This window comes from Rhinoderma darwinii, chromosome 4, assembly GCF_050947455.1.
Source record: "Rhinoderma darwinii isolate aRhiDar2 chromosome 4, aRhiDar2.hap1, whole genome shotgun sequence".
Taxonomy (NCBI): Eukaryota; Metazoa; Chordata; class Amphibia; order Anura; family Rhinodermatidae; genus Rhinoderma; species Rhinoderma darwinii.
The window spans coordinates 396,864,099-396,883,802 of NC_134690.1; the positions used below are offsets into that span (position 1 = coordinate 396,864,099).

At 40.5% G+C, this 19,704-nt stretch overlaps 1 protein-coding gene across 1 annotated transcript in view; it reads right to left on the reverse strand.

Moving 5' to 3' along the window:
• Positions 1 to 4,500: 4,500 nt before the first annotated feature.
• The window catches only part of CNIH3 (cornichon family AMPA receptor auxiliary protein 3), an 86,909-nt gene continuing 71,705 nt past the window's right edge, over positions 4,501 to 19,704 (reverse strand). The window contains exons 4-6 of the mRNA XM_075864614.1: positions 8,849 to 8,961; positions 7,389 to 7,532; positions 4,501 to 5,383 (exon numbers count right to left, since the gene is read on the reverse strand). Of these exons, the coding sequence (XP_075720729.1) occupies positions 5,356 to 5,383; positions 7,389 to 7,532; positions 8,849 to 8,961 (285 nt within the window). The 3' untranslated portion in view covers positions 4,501 to 5,355. The remainder of the gene's footprint in view (positions 5,384 to 7,388; positions 7,533 to 8,848; positions 8,962 to 19,704) is intronic.

Below are 19,704 nucleotides of genomic sequence, written 5' to 3' on the forward strand. Positions count from 1 at the left end.
TCTTGACATCTGAGGTCATTAGGGGCTGGAAATCCATAGGTTTCCTTACTTTACATCCTAATAAAAAGCAGTATACTTTCCCAAAATCACTGACAACACAAGGTCCTGGACATATACAAAAATAGATCTGTGACATAGAACAGGGAACAGGAGATAATGTTGGAAATTAAGTTCTTACCATGAAGAACAAATAGGTCATTGAACGGGGCTGGGGGCCACGAGCCATTCTAAAATCACGGCCACTAAGATAAAATGTTTCAGCTTCATTTGTGAGCTCCGGCCGGCACAAGATTTCATGGTGGAAGGCGATGTGATGTGAGACAGGACAATGATTGGATCTGACAAAGTGGTTGTAATCCTCTCGGGACTTCATGAGGTTTCCTGATAAGATGAGATACGACAGCGGAGAAGCACAATGGCATTAATGCACTGTGTTACCGCGCTGAGCTCCAGCATGGTCCTCATGGTTGTTGGTGTCCCCTGACATACCCGATCTATGTCTACATAGGCCATCTATGTCTCATTTAATATACATTTCAATGAGAACTGGAGCTGTTCATATATGTGCGTGGGGCTACAAAATTGGTAATTTAAAAAAAAAAAATTGTAACGCTATAGTATATGTTTCACGCACTTTATTTCAGCCAGTAGTATAGCAGGTACAGTTTACTCTTCCTTCCAATACAATGTTGCATCATGACGCATTTGGGTACGTACCTACCGACGTCATAGGCGGCAGGTTAAGGTTCCCGTTTGAAGAGCGCCCCTTGGTATTCCAGCTCAAAATGATAATGTGAAGGTAAATAGATCTTACACCTGGGATATCCCAGAATCAGCCACAGTACCCCCAGAGTTAGCCACCATTTTCACATTGGCTACTTGGCTCTCACAATAGGCTAACATTTCCAGTTTTGTAGTGACAATAATGACAGAATAACACCATTGATAATAGGTGATGGAGACAACTCAGCTCCTGTCACAGAGCATGCCCACAACACTCTCCTGTTGAAGCCAATAGGTAGTCTTCCTACATCCTACAGCCTGATGTAAGTCAAGTCTCTGTGACTGCTGTTGCAGCAGCTCTGACAATATGGCTGCCCCATAATAACGCACAGAAAAAAGAATTAAAAATATACATAATCAGGGTACAGTCCCGTCTAGCGGCCACATGCGGTGGGCGGGGATTTCAAACCGGATCTTAATTGGCCACAAGATTTTGCAGGTAAACAGTTTTACCCGCAAAACCGCGCGGCCATTAACATTCAATCCTAATGGCAATTCCTGCGACTAATTCAATTTTCTTTTTTAAAACCTCGACTGTACCCTCCGAAAATAAAAAAAGATTAGAAAAAAATTGTTTCAGTATTTTTAATTTAAAATACAAAATAAGGTGATACATTCCCTTTAAAGCAAATAAAGCACAACTAGCAATTTTTGACATTTGAATAAAAAAAAAAAAAAAAAAAGAAATTATTTAAATAAAATCTCTCCACCCAGACCCACATCCTTGCATGCGTATAACGATGGCGCGCGCAGCACAGAATGTTCAAGTAGAATTGTATAGAGATGTGCAATTTAGAACGGGCCGCCTAATCCTGAACGTGTGACGTTACAGCCCTTGATACGCCTGCCATGGTCATACCGAGTATTAGGGTATGTTCACACGACAGCGTCCATAACGGCTGAAATTACGGGGATGTTTTCAGGAGAAAACATCCCCGTAATTTCAGCCGTAACGGCATGTGCAGGCGCTTGAACGCCGCGTCCATTACGGACGTAATTAGCGCTGCTTTTCATTGGAGTCAATGAATAACGGCTCCAATTACGCCCCAAGAAGTGACAGGTCACTTCTTTGACGTGGGCGTCTATTTACTCGCCGTCATTTGACAGCGATGCGTAAATATACGCCTCGTGTGAACAGACAAACGTCAGCCCATTGCTTTCAATAGGCAGATGTTTGTCAACGCTATCGAGGCGCATTTTTCGGACGTAATTCGGAACAAAAACGCCCGATTTACGTCCGTAATTAGTGTGTGTGAACATACCCTTAGGCAGATCAACTCATAAATCAACAATTCGGCTGATTGTACAACCTGTGTGTGTACAAGACTATATCCACCTGCACAGCCATTTATTTATTTTTTTAATTGTCCCAATGCATCTAAAGTAAAAAATAAAACGTTTTTTGCAAATAATCTTGATTAACATTGTCCCACAATTTTGTGTACACAGCATCTACGCAGATTTATGTGTTTCCATGATAACAGACTACAAATAAACTCTGTGTAGTCTGATCCTGCAGTCATACTCCTTTTTATCTATCCCCTAGTTCTTGCCAACCTACAGAATGTAATGTAATTGGCAACTGCTGAAAAGGAGTATGACTGCAGGATTAGACTACATAGGGTTCGTAGTCTGTTACCATGGAGACACAGCGGAATGCATATGAGCTGTAGACACAAAATGTTTGGAAATTTTGAATCCAGACTAGTAGCAAAGCTGCTGCAAATTTTATTTCAGAGGCTTTGGGGAAAAATATGTTTGCGACGCTAAACATAGCTTTTATTGGGTTTGACACTAATATGAAATATTTTAAAATGGGGTTTTACAGTTTTATGTAAATGAAGCTTGCTGCCGGCGCCGTTGTTAGCCGCGTTGCGACCGTTTCAGGGCCTTACCCTTATGACTCCTCTTAGCCACGCCCCTTTTCTGGACACTTTACAATACAGTTGCGGAAGGTACCATTAGTGTCTAAAACACATAATACATTTGGGGCTTTTCATGTACTTAACAATTCTGGTGCATTTTGCTTAGTAAATCTCCCTGATTAGACCAAGATTCTTAACCTCTTGATCGCCAATAAAACAGCGGTCATTAAAGGGCCTTATTCTACAGCGCTGCCTTTTTACAGAGTTGTAGAATGAGTCCTGTACGGGTGCCCCATGCCGCCCTGGAGCCACCCTGGAGCTTAGCTCCTGCTATAAGGTTCCACCAACCCTCTGATCGCCATGGTCAATAGTGACTCACAACATGATCACCACCCCCTTAGATTGCATCAACAGGCTTCCCCTGTACAGTAAAGGCACTTTTACACCAGCCAATTATCGAGCAAACAGAACGCTCCTTCCCGATAATTGCCCCGTGTAAACAGGGCAACGATCAGCGGAAGAACGAGCTCGTACATCGGTTGATTGCATCATTTTAAATGCCTAAAATATTATCGTTGTCGGCAGCACATCGTGGTCTGTAAACAGGGAGACGCGCCGCCGACATGATAATAACGTATGGGGACGAGCGATCGGAGTAACGAACGTTCGTCCCCTTCCACAGCTTCTTGTGAAAGGAGCAAATGAGTGCCGATCAATGAGCTGTCTGGTTGATCGGCACTCTTTTACACAGCCCAGGCATAATGACACACAGCATAATGTATTAGCAAACTGATATATAATAAATTATAGTAATCACTTAATGGGATTAAAAAAAAGAATGGTAAAAAAAAATTTTTTGCGCTTACATAAAAACAGTAAGCAAACATGTATTTGGTATCCCCACAACTTTAGTACCCTGAAGAATTGATTTAACAGGTTATTTAGTGTAAACCATAAACAGTATAAAAAGGAAACAAAAATAAACACTGATAAAATCGCTTTTATCTGTATCCGCCCTTCAAAAAAACAATATAAATAAAACACTTATGTCTGTACTCCCAAATGGTCCCTGAAAAAAAAAAAAAAAAAAAGATTCATCCTGCATAAAAAAAAAAAAAAGCCCTTATTCAGCCACATCAATGGAAAAAAATAAAAGGTTATGGCTGAAAACGAAAAAATTTACTTTATAAGGCCCAAACAGGCTTGGTGATTAATGGGTTACGACCCCTTTAACGACCTGTGCAGCTGTGTCAAATGGACCTGATTTTAGGAGTTGTTTTTTTTTTATCCATTGGGTGTAGACCTGAATGTTTCCTTTCACTGACAGCAAGCTGAGCTCCTATAAATGGTGGGGGAAAAACACAAAGTATATTGGTGGCAGAACTTTCATTATACAATGATTAAGCTTGGTTGACACAAATCTGTAAAACCCCTAGGCTATGTACAACGTTGAAATCATTGTTTTTTTTTTTAGAAATGTGTATCAGTGTTTTTGGTGCAACTTTGTAATTACTTTTTAGTAAAAATAATTTTTACCTTTAAAGATACAGCTGCTTTGTGTCCTGTATACAGAACAGCTGTATCCTGCACTGAGACGAGAATCCGTCAGGTGCGCGGACTGACGGGTTCAGTGAAAGCGGGTCCTGTTTGTCTCCGACACGAAGGATCGTGTCAGATTGTGTTATGAACTTAGATGATCGGTTGCAGATCGATCCAACCCGCTGTCACTGAACCCGTCAGTCACACTGACCTGACGGATTCAGGTCTCAGCGCAAGATAGAGCTGCTCTGTATACAGGATCCAAAGCAGCTGTATCTCAAAAAGTAAAAATTATTTTTAGTAAATGTATCAAATAAGAAATTTTTATAAAAAAAAATAAAATAAAAGGTTTTTAAAGGTGTACATAGCCTTTAAATAGCAAGGATCCGCCCGGGTTATAGGTTTGTCTATGGATAGGCTTAGAACAGTTATTACTCAGTATAAACTAACACTAATTGATATACAAAATAGAAATTCTCGGCCCTACAACCCATTTGCAATCCAAGTGCACAGCACGTAGTAAATGATAATTCAATACCAACTCAGAGATGACTTAATTGAACACATGCGAGGCTGACGAATGGAAAAATAATCCGTAATCACTTGTGGCAGGTAGAGCGGAGCCGGCGCTTCTCAGAAGGAATTACCTGTCCATTAGGAATCTCCGTGTAGTGACATCTGAAGCTTACGATGATAATAAGCATAAGGATGTAAGCAAATCCCCCCATTAGCATAGTCCCCAGTCAGCTCCCCATGCTGAATATGACATTGACATCAGCATAAAACATAATATTGCATTAGAGAAGAGACATATCTAAAAAAATGTAAAAGATGTTGGGACGCTCCATGATGTCAACCGTCTTGTAGACCACATCTCCATGGGGAACTGCTCGTCCAAGAACTTGGCGACAAAGTTTATAATCCCGTAATGAATGTCATTCATCGGATAATGAGGGTAGTACTTGACGATCCCCAGCTTCCTGGCCACCGGTGTGGTCAATTCTTTAGTTTGTAGCTAAACATATACACATATTTATACCATCCAAGGTTAGAACGTTCTCAGATCTCCAGGGCCACCATATCTGATCCACCAGAGTTCTCTACCGTACAGTGAAGTAGGTGGACACATAGGTGATGTCTAAGCCAAGCAAGCCCGCATCTTCCACCTTTAGGAACTCATTAAAGTGTATATCATACTAGAGAAACAAAGAGAAGACATTGTTAGTCATGAAGTCTCATGAAGACGCCCTGTCCATATACTCAATTAGGGCCTGAATGTCATACAGGGGTCCCCCACCAACAGAAATGCATGCTACCGATACTTCACATGTATGCAGCTAGTCAGGGGTTTTCCCATCTTGGACATTTATGGCATATCTACAGGATATGCCATAAATGTCCGATAGATGAGGGTCCCACCTCTGGGACCCACATCTATCTCTAGAACTGGCCCCCCTAAACCCTGTTCTACCTTGCTCGGCTCCCACTGCCTCCCGGCCACTTACTGGTTAGGTGGTCGGGAGTTACGGAAACAGTTGAGCTATGCTGTTTCAGTAACTTCCTTGGAATTGAATGGGAGTTACTGAAGCAGCGTAGAACGGTGAGTAACGCTATTTCCGGAACTTCGGAGCTATGGAAACAGCATAGTTCACTGTGCTATGCTGTTTCCATAACTCCCAATGTCGAAGATGGGAAAACCCCTTTAAAGAAGTTGTCCTCCCTGTCCATATGCCCTATTAGGCAAGTGGCTTAAAACTTACCCCCGCCCCAGGGTTTAGTGGTCTAGGGTGACTTTAGGGTAAATGCTTATCTCCCTTGTGGTTTGAGGTGTTTTAGGGGCTAATACATATTACTCCTGATGGTCTAGGGTTGTTAGGGGTTGATATCTTATATCCCTGGTGATCTAGGGTGGTTAGGGGTTAATATCTTTTATCCCTGGTGATCTAGGGGTTAATATATCCATACCACCCAACTTTCAAGTATCACAAAGAGAGACAACCTCATGGCAAATGTTTTCCTTTTAAGACACACCTCTAACACTGCCCAATCCCCGCCCATACACACCCGGTTCAGCCCACACAGTATCATGCTCCCATAGTGCCTCCCCACAGTATAATGCCTCCATAGAACCCCTACACAGTATAATGACCATATAGCTGCCCCACACAGTATAATGCCCCATAGATGCACCCATACAGTGTAAAGTCAACACAAATGCCCCCATACAGTATAATGCTCACGCAGATGCCCCCATACAGTATAATGCCCCCATAGCTGCCCCATACAGCATAATGCTCCCTTAGCTGCCCCCATAGAGCATAATGCCCCCATAGCTGCCCCATACAGTATAATTCCCAGACAAATGCCCCCATACAGTATATTGCCCACACAGATGCCCCCATACAGCATAATGCCCCCATAGCTGCCCCACACAGTATAATGCCCCCATAGCTGCTTCATACAGTATAATGCCCTCATAGCAACCCCCATACAGTATAATGCCCCCTTTGATGCCCCATAAAAATTCCGTCCAGAAATTCCCCTACAGCGCATAATTTTATTTCCGCAACGTGTAAATTATTGCTGTGAAAAGTGGACTGATTGCCTTCATTTTTTTCCCTATAGAAGTCAATGAGGAACAAACTACAATGTACTGCGTAATTTGCTGTGAAAACGCTGCAGAATTTCTTACAGGGGGTGGAAATTACGTCACAGGAAGAAGAAATATCAACATCACACAGGCCTTGAAAAAACACACCAGAAAAACGCTGAAAAATCTGCACTATTTTCCGCAGTAAATCCGTTACGTGTGGACAAGCCCTAAGTGCTCAATTTCCCTGCAGTGCCACCACAGGAAAAATGTAACATTACTCAGTGCCCATTCAAATCAATGGGTAATGTAGGACAGGACGGGTCCTCCAGAGTGAGGAACTCTCTATGTAACCGCTCTCAACTCTGCCCAAGAGATGAGGATCCTAAACTGTGAATCCTATGAAAATGGGTTTTCTAAATTAGACAACCCCTTTAACTGCCCCTGCATCAAAGAAATACCCAGATGGAGAAGACCAAGCAAGAGTGTCCCTTTAATAAAGTGAATGACTGAAAGGTTGTCACAGCCCCACCCCTTTTGTTAGTATCAATGAGTAGATATATGATTATTTCATATATTGCACAGAAATAAGTCAGAAACTTGTAATTTACCAGTATAGATAATAGAAGAAGGAGAGGAGATAAAATGCTAGTTTGCACCAGGCTTCTTTCTGACAATAACTCAAGGTGTTGGCATTCATTACTAAAGGTGGGTCATACGCCAACTCTGAGCTGTCTGCCGGACAGTGGAAGTACCTGATGACAGATAAGAAAGATGACAAGTAAACATGGTGCATAGACCCACAGTACGTCATGTCAATATGAATGCAAATTACAACTGCTTGTCTTTATTCGGTCAGAAATGTCGGGTGTAACCATATCCATGCCCGCTGAGTGGGCAGAAGAGATGTGCTGCTCCACTTCCCTCTCACAGCAGAATCACACAAAGATATTGCAGCTGCATCCCCCTCCTCTCCCCTCCACCTTATTTTCTATTTACTGCACTACTCTAGGTCAGGAGGCGACTGTCAAGGTTTCTGAACATGTACAGAGCGCCTGCAGGGAGGTAAAGGGGAACTAAAGGCTGCTGCAACGGTGAGGAAGATACCATTTTCTTCTAATAAAATATATTACAAAGTTTCGTTTATTCACATGTACTACTGATTTATGAAAAAAAAGGGGAGGCAATTTACACTCCTTTAATGGTCAATTAGTTCCTGATCCTACATTGTACATTTTAAAAATGTGTTCATTAAAAGGGTTGTCCGGGATCACCAAAAAACGGGCCAAGGAGGGGGAATGCCAACAAATAATTAAAGAAGCATAACTTACCAGTTAAATCCCCTGGCGCTCTAGCGCTGCTGCTCCGGTGTTACCGCCGGTCTATGTTTACTGAGTTGCAGCGATGACATCACATCGTCACACCGCTGCAACCAATCACTGCAGCACAGTAAACAGATACTGGCATGGAGCCAGGACAACCCCTTTAAATGTATGTATTTTGTGCAATTGTAAGGCCTTGTTCACATAGCATGTATGTGACGTGTTTTTTCTGAGTCTTCCGTGCTGAAAAACGCGTTAAAAACGCATGCTTTAAGCTTCTTATTGGCATCAATGGGAAAACGCATTGCAGTGCATACGACCCGTTTTTTTTTATGCGCGCGTGTTTAAATAATGTGTCGTGTTAAAAATCAGCATCAGGTAAATTCCTGGTGAGTAAAACGCGACATAAACGCGCCGAAAACACGCCTAATTCCCATAGTCAATGGGAGTCCTAATTACGTGCCCAAAAAAGACGCTGAGAACGTGGTAAATAACACGTTAAAAACACCTGTACTTTAAAAAGCGCTCTGCAAAAACGCTAACGTTTTTTACGCGTTTACACGTAGTTTTTTTTGAGCGCCGTGTGAACAAAGCCTCCACCAAGTGCTAAAAATTAATGAGAGGTAGTCACAGCCCCGCCCACTATTATTGTGTTTAGGTCTAACTTATACTTATATGTACAGAGCACCCCAGATAATGTTGGATTAATGGGAGTCACTGTCGTAAATTGAGTCATAGAAAGTAATTACCTCCAAATGTGGTAGAAAAGCAATGGGGTATTCAGCCCGAGTGTTAACCATTCTTCGGCACATAGGAACATTATGCAGAACAGGCTGTGTATGGAATACTCCGGAAGCACCAGCTGAAAACGATAAAAGAGAAGTAATACAGTATTAAGAAAACTAAAGGAGAATTCCGACTATAGTCATTTATGGTATATCCTAAGAATATGCAACAAATATTGGAAGCCCCACCAATGGGACACCTATCTATCAAGTGAAAAAGGGTCCTGCGTTTCCTGGTGTGCCTTTGAGCTCAACAGACTATGGGGAATTTAAGAAACAGTCGAGCTCACATTTATGACCAGGCTTAAGGGTACAATGGGGTACAGACAGGTGACATTCCAAAAGATCCCACCAATCAGTCAAAGAGTGCGGCAATCAAGCCAGATAATATGAAACCCTTCCAGCTCTGCTATGTCTTTCTTAAATTCTGTAGCACCTGGACAATAGGCAGGTCAGAAGGGGCAATTGTCCAGGGGGCTCGACCACCCAGTTACCTCAAGAGCTTTGCAGATGCTCCGAGCAGCAAGACATGGAGTCGGAACCCCTTTCGTTTTGGAGCACCAAAGCCCATCTCCCTGCTCTGCTGGCTCGGAGGAATCTAATGGTTAAATTCAAGACAATATGTCCAATTTTGTTTGACCCAACAGAAGACATCGGGGAACAGCTTGGCTGTACCCATACATACTCATGAACATTGGTGGCATCTGGTAAAACTGATCTAATGTGTTTGGCCAGCTAAACTTAAGGAAAACGGTCGCTGGGGTTGGGGCCTATACAAAAAAATGTGCCCAAGGGCCTTCACCAGTCTTGATCTGGCCCTGCACCCTGAGGTCCTAATCTTGTTATTATCTTGAGGCATGACTTGTACTGACCTGCTATGTTACAGAAGGTGGACACCTCAGATGGGGTTTTGTGTGTGTGTGTGTGTGTGTGTGTGTGTGTGGGGGGGGGGGGGGGGGTAACTAGATATTGGAAAGTAATTTAAAATTTGACATTGATGCAGTCACAATAAGAAACGTTAAAGGGTTTGTCCTGGATTGAGAAAAAACATGGCTAAGCCACACCTGTCTTTAGGATTTGTGTTGTATTGCAGCTCAGCCCTATTCACTTCAATGGGTCTGAGATGCAATACCAGACTCTACCCATTTTTGGCCTTAAAGGGGTCTTGGACTGGAATAAAAAGTAAGCCGCCATTATTAAACAACTTTTGCTGGAAATGCTAAAACGAAAAAAATGTTGACTGGTGGAGAGCTGCGTAGTAGAGCTGATCATAGCTGAAGGGGCACGGTGCTCAGCTGTGCACTTCTGCCACCTCATTTCAGAGATCGGTGATGGTCTGAGGACCCGGACCCCCTGATCAAGACTTTTAACATGTCACTATGGTATGTCAGAAGTTTTTTCAAATGAAAGTTACCCTTTATTAATGTTCAGCCTCATAGAAGTTGGAGTACCATTTTAACATGCCTTTTGTTGGATGATTCCCTATGCAATAACCTCCATTGCCCCTCCACATACGGTGTTCAGTGGTGTACAGTGTACAAATAACCATACATTGTCTAATTATCAGTGTCATACAGTATAGTGCCCAAATAACAGTGGCAAACATTGGCCAGTTATAACTAAATAATGCTAGACAGTGCCACCACCATAACCTGCAAAAATAATATATTGCACAGTAGAAGTGCCACACAATGCCTTAGTAAATACCACCATACAGTGCTCAAATACCGCCATACTGTGCTTAAAAAATACCACCATACAGTGCATGAATATTACCGCCATACTGTGCTCGAACATTATCGCCCTACAATGCTCAAATACCACTATACAGTGCTCAAATAATACCACCATACAGTGCTCAAATAATACCGCAATACTGTGCTTAAATAAATCCAACATACTGTGGATAAATAATACTACCATACAGTGTTCAAATAATACCACCATAGAGTGCTCAAATAATACTGCTACACAGTGCTCAAATAATACCGCCATACTGTGCTTAAATAATACCACCGTACAGTGTTCAAATAATACCACCGTACAGTGTTCAAATAAGACCGACATACAGTGCTCAAATAAGACCGACATACAGTGCTCAAATAATACCACTATACTGTGCTCAAATAATACCATCATACCGTGCTTAAATAATACCACCATGCAGTGCTCAAATAATACCACCATACACTGACCAAATAAGATTGACATACAGTGCTCAAACAATACCACTATACTATGCTCAAATAATACCGACTTACAGTGCTCAAACAATACCAACATACATTGCTCAAATAAGACCGCCATACTGTGCTTAAATAATACCACCATACTGTGCTCAAATAATACCACCATACAGTGATCAAATAATACCACCATACACTGACCAAATAAGACCGACATACAGTACTCAAACAATACCACCATACAGTGCTCAAATAATACCGACATACAGTGCTCAAACAATACCAACATACAGTGCTCAAATAGGACCGACATACAGTGCTCAAATAATACCACTATACTCTGCTCAAATAATACCGCCATACTGTGCTTAAATAATACCACCGTACAGTGTTCAAATAATACCACCCTACAGTGCTCAAATAAGACCGACATACAGTGCTCAAATAATACCACTATACTGTGCTCAATTAATACCACCATACCGTGCTTAAATAATACCACCATACAGTGCTCAAATAATACCACCATGCAGTGCTCAAATAATACCACCATACACTGACCAAATAAGACTGACATACAGTGCTCAAACAATACCACTATACAGTGCTCAAACAATACCAACATACATTGCTCAAATAAGACCGCCATACTGTGCTTAAATAATACCACCATACTGTTCTCAAATAATACCACCATACAGTGCTCAAATAATACCACCATACAGTGATCAAATAATACCACCATACACTGACCAAATAAGACCGACGTACAGTGCTCAAACAATACCACCATACAGTGCTCAAATAATACTGACATACAGTGCTCAAACAATACCAACATACAGTGCTCAAACAAAACCAACATACAGTGCTCAAATAGGAACGACATACAGTGCTCAAATAATACCACTATACTCTGCTCAAATAATACCACCATACAGTGCTCAAATAATACCACCATGCTGTGCTCAAATAATACCGCCATACTGTGCTCAAATAATACCACCATACAGTGCCCAAATAATACTGCCATACTGTGATCAAATAATACCACCATGCTTTGCTCATATACAACCACCATACTGTTCTCAAATAATACCAACGTGTGGCCCCTCTAGGTACGCCAGACATATGAACACTGTGGCAAGTTACAGGTGCCACATAAAACATTCTCATAAGTGGCAGCCAAAGTTCCCCTATAAATTCCCCGATAAATGCCCTGAACAGAGCGGGATCAGCTTTGTCGTCTCTGTAAGGTTTGTGACAATAAGAGCGCACTCTCACTAATAGACAGGGATATGAGGGGAGAAGGGAGAACCCCATGATGAACTCATTTATTGATAAGGCTTTTCTCTATGTACATGTATGGTGAACACTGGAGCTCTTCATCTGTTGTAAAACTACGACTCCTAGCATACTGGGAGTTGTAGTATCTTAACAGCTAGAGAGCCACAGGTTGGAGATCGCTGGTGTACACAAACGAGGGTAAATGAACTAAACCTTAATTGTAGTCATTAGATATGAGACACTGACCTAGAACGCTCGCCCCAGGATACAACGTATATAAAATATTTAACGTTTGCTCAGGCGTTTGATACGGAGCTTTAATGATCAGATAAAAATAAATGCACAATAAAAGCCGACAGTGTGACCTTTCTCTCCTCAATTTTCTAGTTACTTAAGCAATTAGTTGTGTAAATCATGACCTTTAAGAACTCGCAGTGCGATGACTCCCGCAGCCGGTGGGTAGCTTGGAATAAGAACTAATACACTTGGTTACACTCTAGTTTTGTGCAAAAAAATATATACACAATATGAGAGTACGATAAGAAGGATGGTCACAGCACAACTATATGGTCTTAAAGGGAGGTATCGCCACAACATGACCTATTGCTTAAATCAACTTTTATGTTAATCATAATTTTTTAAAACTTTTATGGTATTTTATTACTTTTTTACGTCACTATATATATATATTTATATAATGGGTGATGACAGTTCAGCTTCTCCTTCCTCCTCTCCCTCCCAGCAGAGTGAGTCACAGAGCACGCCCACAACATTCTCATAGAAGCCAATGAGTTGTTTGTGCATCCAGGACCAGGTGCACATGCCCTGCCAGCCCCCTCCTCTACCCACTAGTTACACCCCTGGGTGGACATATCCAGTTTAATATAAACATTCCAGTCCGTTTTTTATGATGCTATTCACTGTGTGGCGTAATGTCAGATATTAAAGGGGTTGTCTGGTCATGGGGCGGTTTTTCATACTGATGACTTATCCACAGGATAGGTCATCAGAATATGATTGGTGGGAGTCCGACACCCGGACCTCGCATTGATCAGCTGCTCCGGCTGCCTTCAGGATTGTAAGCTATGCAGTGTAGATGGCTCTGGTCACAGTATAGCGCCGGTGCTGGGTTACCGCAGATCCTATTCAAGTGAATGCAGCACGGCCGCTATACTGTGTATGCACCCTTCTGCCTCCTACCTTCAAGCACTGCTCAAGAGAAGTAACTACACATCCATAGATTTAAATGATAACATTCTTTCTGACGGCAGCTGCCACTAGGGGGAGCTCCTTACATAATAATTTCTAAATCGAGTACAATGTGAGCTTTATTAATCTTTCTTCAGTGAGCTCCCCCTAGTGGTGGCGTCAGAATGCCAGAATTTTTATCATTTGAGTCTTTGTGTAGGGAATAAGGCGTGGACTATATCCCACAGAGCTCTGACCACTATAAATATATTCTCTTAAATTAATCAGTATGGCATTTTTGACCTATTTAGAATAAATTTAATGTGCACTTTAGTGCTTTACTGTCCACTGCAGAAAATACTATTTACCCCTTGATCATCCTAAAACACCACACATTTTAGGTATTAGCCCATAACCACCCTAGAGCATTACCCATTAATTATTTTACCACCCTATTATGCATTAACCACTAAACCAATGAGACTGATAAGGAGAATACCAGAAATGTATTGTTATATGTAAAATTTATTATTATATGTAAAAACATGCTATCAATATCTGTGGTTGGAAGACCCCTTTAATTGGTATCACTGTTACATACAGTAATGTGCAAAAGTTTTAGGCAGTTGTGTAAAAGTGCCTCAAATACGAATGCTTTAAAAAATGTGTCAATAGTTTTTTTTATCAATTAACAAATTACAAAGTGAATGTACAGAGAAATCTAAAACAAATCAATATTTGGTGTGACCACCCTTTGCCTTCAAACTGCATCAATTCTTCTAGGTACAGTTGCACACCGTTTTTGAAGGAACTCAGCAGGGACGTTGCTCCAAACATTTTGGAGAACTAACCACAGATCCACTGTGGATGTCGCTACCTCAAATCCTTCCTAAGCCTCCTACACAGCTGCTTCTGTTACAGGTAATGACTGTGTTTCAACCTACATATGAAAATGATGATCATTATCACCTTTTGATATAATTAGTTAATCAGACACCTGACTATAATCCGACAAAATCCATGACTATGTGCAAGTGTACCTAGAAGAATTGATGATGTTTTGAAGGCAAAGGGAGGTCACACCAAATATTGATTTGATTTAGATTTCTCTTCTGTTCAATCACTTTGTATTATGTTAAGTGATAAAAAATAAAATAAACTATTAACATAACTATTTTTGAAAGCATTCTTACTTTGCAGCATCTTTCCACAACTGCCTAAAACTTTTGCACAGTACTGTACATATTTTCGACAAATACATTCTCCCTCGCTTTCAATACTCTTTCATTGTTATATCTATGCAAATGTGAAAGAGGGGTTAAAACAATATCACTACCACTGCAGACTGTAAATCACATCCATGCATATCAATACCACGCACTCTGCCACCTACACTCTGAAAAGGATTACCTACCTGGCACAAGCCTGCGCTTCCTACAGAGCTCATGAAATATTTATAGGTTTGTCAAAAGTTGTGACACATCTTGCGGGCAGCCAGCGATGGAGACTTTACATCATAAGAGTTTCACAAAAATATGTCCATGAATAAAACATGTACCTCCAGCTAGGCAGAATTAATTACTGTCTGCACTTTAAATAGAATATTAACATTATGCGTCATGCTAGATAATTGTATCCTTTTGGGTGGTAATGTGTAATAAATGGTGGTTTCAAAGGGACTTTAAATTATGTTTTATAGAATTTACAAACTATGTGAGTTTTATGGAGTTAGCCGACGGACCCAGGGCACTCCCGTGATGATTGGCTCAACAGAACAAATACCATGGAGGGCAAGGAAAACAAACATGAGGATCCTTGTTCGACTCAAGCAAATCCTTCCACTCATAGCACAAATGATGCGAGAGATGCTTTATAATATCATAAGACGACCCATTATGACAATTATCGTCAGTATAGATGAAGGGAAAAAAGAGGTTAAAGATGACCAGCAACAAGATGGAAGGAGACAAATCACAGTAGTCATAAACATGCCATTGATGAGATTGAGCACCCAAAAAGTAGATGGAACATTCTGGAGAAACTCTATCTACATGGTCCTGAAAAAAAGTGTCATACAATGCCCAGATAATTAGTGCCATACAGTACCCAGATAGTGTCATACAATGCCCAGATAAATAGTGTCATACAATGCCAAGATAATTAGTGCCATACTGTACCCAGATAAAGTGTCATACAATGCCCAGATAAATAGTGTCATATAGTGTCCAGATAAATAGTGAAATAGTGTCATATAGTGTCCAGATAAATAGTGTCATATAGTGTCCAGATAAATAGTGAAATAGTGTCATATAGTGTCCAGATAAATAGTGTCATACAGCACCCAGATAGTGTCATACAGTACCCAGATAAATAGTGTCATACAGTACCCAGATAAAGTGTCATACAGTACTCAGATAAATAGTGTCATACAGTGCCTAGATAAATAGTGTCATACAGTGCCCAGATAAATAGTGTCATCCAGTGCCCAGATAAATAGTGTCATACAGTACCCAGATAAATAGTCTCATATAGTGTCCAGATAAATAGTGTCATACAGTACCCAGATAAATAGTGTCATACAGTACTCAGATAAATAGTGTCATACAGTGCCCAGATAGTGTCATACAGTGCCCAGATAAATAGTGTCATACAGTACTCAGATAAATAGTGTCATACAGTGCCCAGATAAATAGTGTCATACAGTGCCCAGATAAATAGTGTCATACAGTGCCCAGATAAATAGTGTCATACAGTGCCCAGATAAATAGTGTCATACAGTACTCAGATAAATAGTGTCATACAGTGCCCAGATAAATAGTGTCATACAGTACCCAGATAAATAGTGTCATACAGTACTCAGATAAATAGTGTCATACAGTGCCCAGATAAATAGTGTCATACAGTGCCCAGATAAATAGTGTCATACAGTGCCCAGATAAATAGTGTCATACAGTACCCAGATAAATAGTCTCATATAGTGTCCAGATAAATAGTGTCATACAGTACCCAGATAAATAGTGTCATACAGTACCCAGATAAATAGTGTCATACAGTACTCAGATAAATAGTGTCATACAGTACCCAGATAAATAGTGTCATACAGTACTCAGATAAATAGTGTCATACAGTGCCCAGATAAATAGTGTCATACAGTGCCCAGATAAATAGTGTCATACAGTACCCAGATAAATAGTGTCATATAGTGTCCAGATAAATAGTGTCATACAGTACCCAGATAAATAGTGTCATACAGTGCCCAGATAAATAGTGTCATATAGTGCCCAGATAAATAGTGTCATACAGTACCCAGATAAATAGTGTCATACAGTACCCAGACAAATAGTGTCATACAGTGCACAGATAAATAGTGTCATATAGTGTCCAGATAAATAGTGTCATACAGTACCCAGATAAATAGTGTCATACAGTGCCCAGATAGTGTCATATAGTGTCCAGATAAATAGTGTCATACAGTGCCTAGATAAATAGTGCCATACAGTGCCCAGATAGTGTCATACAGTGCCCAGATAAATAGTGACATACAGTGCCCAGATAAATAGTGCCATACTGTACCCAGATAAATAGTGTCATACAGTACTCAGATAAATAGTGTCATACAGTGCCCAGATAAATAGTGTCATACAGTGCCCAGATAAATAGTGTCATACAGTGCCCAGATAAATAGTGTCATACAGTACCCAGATAAATAGTCTCATATAGTGTCCAGATAAATAGTGTCATACAGTACCCAGATAAATAGTGTCATACAGTACCCAGATAAATAGTGTCATACAGTACTCAGATAAATAGTGTCATACAGTACCCAGATAAATAGTGTCATACAGTACTCAGATAAATAGTGTCATACAGTGCCCAGATAAATAGTGTCATACAGTGCCCAGATAAATAGTGTCATACAGTACCCAGATAAATAGTCTCATATAGTGTCCAGATAAATAGTGTCATACAGTACCCAGATAAATAGTGTCATACAGTACCCAGATAAATAGTGTCATACAGTACTCAGATAAATAGTGTCATACAGTACCCAGATAAATAGTGTCATATAGTGTCCAGATAAATAGTGTCATACAGTACCCAGATAAATAGTGTCATACAGTGCCCAGATAAATAGTGTCATATAGTGCCCAGATAAATAGTGTCATACAGTACCCAGATAAATAGTGTCATACAGTACCCAGACAAATAGTGTCATACAGTGCACAGATAAATAGTGTCATATAGTGTCCAGATAAATAGTGTCATACAGTACCCAGATAAATAGTGTCATACAGTGCCCAGATAGTGTCATATAGTGTCCAGATAAATAGTGTCATACAGTGCCTAGATAAATAGTGCCATACAGTGCCCAGATAGTGTCATACAGTGCCCAGATAAATAGTGACATACAGTGCCCAGATAAATAGTGCCATACTGTACCCAGATAAATAGTGTCATACAGTACTCAGATAAATAGTCATACAGTGCCCAGATAAATAGTGTCATACAGTGCCCAGATAAATAGTGTCATACAGTGCCCAGATAAATAGTGTCATACAGTACCCAGATAAATAGTCTCATATAGTGTCCAGATAAATAGTGTCATACAGTACCCAGATAAATAGTGTCATACAGTACCCAGATAAATAGTGTCATACAGTACTCAGATAAATAGTGTCATACAGTACCCAGATAAATAGTGTCATACAGTACTCAGATAAATAGTGTCATACAGTGCCCAGATAAATAGTGTCATACAGTGCCCAGATAAATAGTGTCATACAGTACCCAGATAAATAGTCTCATATAGTGTCCAGATAAATAGTGTCATACAGTACCCAGATAAATAGTGTCATACAGTACCCAGATAAATAGTGTCATACAGTACTCAGATAAATAGTGTCATACAGTACCCAGATAAATAGTGTCATACAGTACTCAGATAAATAGTGTCATACAGTGCCCAGATAAATAGTGTCATACAGTACCCAGATAAATAGTGTCATACAGTGCCCAGATAAATAGTGTCATACAGTACCCAGATAAATAGTGTCATATAGTGTCCAGATAAATAGTGTCATACAGTACCCAGATAAATAGTGTCATACAGTGCCCAGATAAATAGTGTCATATAGTGCCCAGATAAATAGTGTCATACAGTACCCAGATAAATAGTGTCATACATTACCCAGACAAATAGTGTCATACAGTGCACAGATAAATAGTGTCATATAGTGTCCAGATAAATAGTGTCATACAGTACCCAGATAAATAGTGTCATACAGTGCCCAGATAAATAGTGTCATACAGTGCCCAGACAAATAGTGTCATACAGTGCACAGATAAATAGTGTCATATAGTGTCCAGATAAATAGTGTCATACAGTACCCAGATAAATAGTGTCATACAGTGCCCAGATAGTGTCATATAGTGTCCAGATAAATAGTGTCATACAGTGCCTAGATAAATAGTGCCATACAGTGCCCAGATAGTGTCATACAGTGCCCAGATAAATAGTGACATACAGTGCCCAGATAAATAGTGACATACAGTGCCCAGATAAATAGTGACATACAGTGCCCAGATAAATAGTGACATACAGTGCCCAGATAAATAGTGACATACAGTGCCCAGATAAATAGTGACATACAGTGCCCAGATAAATAGAGTTATACAGCCCTAGATAAATAGTACCATTCAGCATCCAGATAATCCAGATTAACTAAACAGAGTTCAAATCAATAGTGTTAGACATCATGTATAATAATAGTGTCATTCAGCATCATTATAAATAGTACTTACAACATCCAGATAAATAGTGCCATTCTGTAGTATCACACATGCGCCACTTGCTATATAGTGCAACTTCACTAGGAAACAATGCACCATCAGGCCCAACACTGTTATATACACAGTGTCCCATACAGTGCCGATAAGTGCCAGATTGTGTTCCATGCCCCATACAATGACCCTTTGCTGCCACACCAGAAGTGCTGATGGCGAGTGCTGATGACATGTTCTGCGACCCTACGTGTTAGATTGCGAGTCCCAGTGGGAACAGGGACCACAGTGAGTGATTCCAATCTTTGTACTAAATATGTCAGCAGCTTGTTAAATAATTGTGGGTCAGAAGTGGACATGGGGGTGAGTAGTGATAAT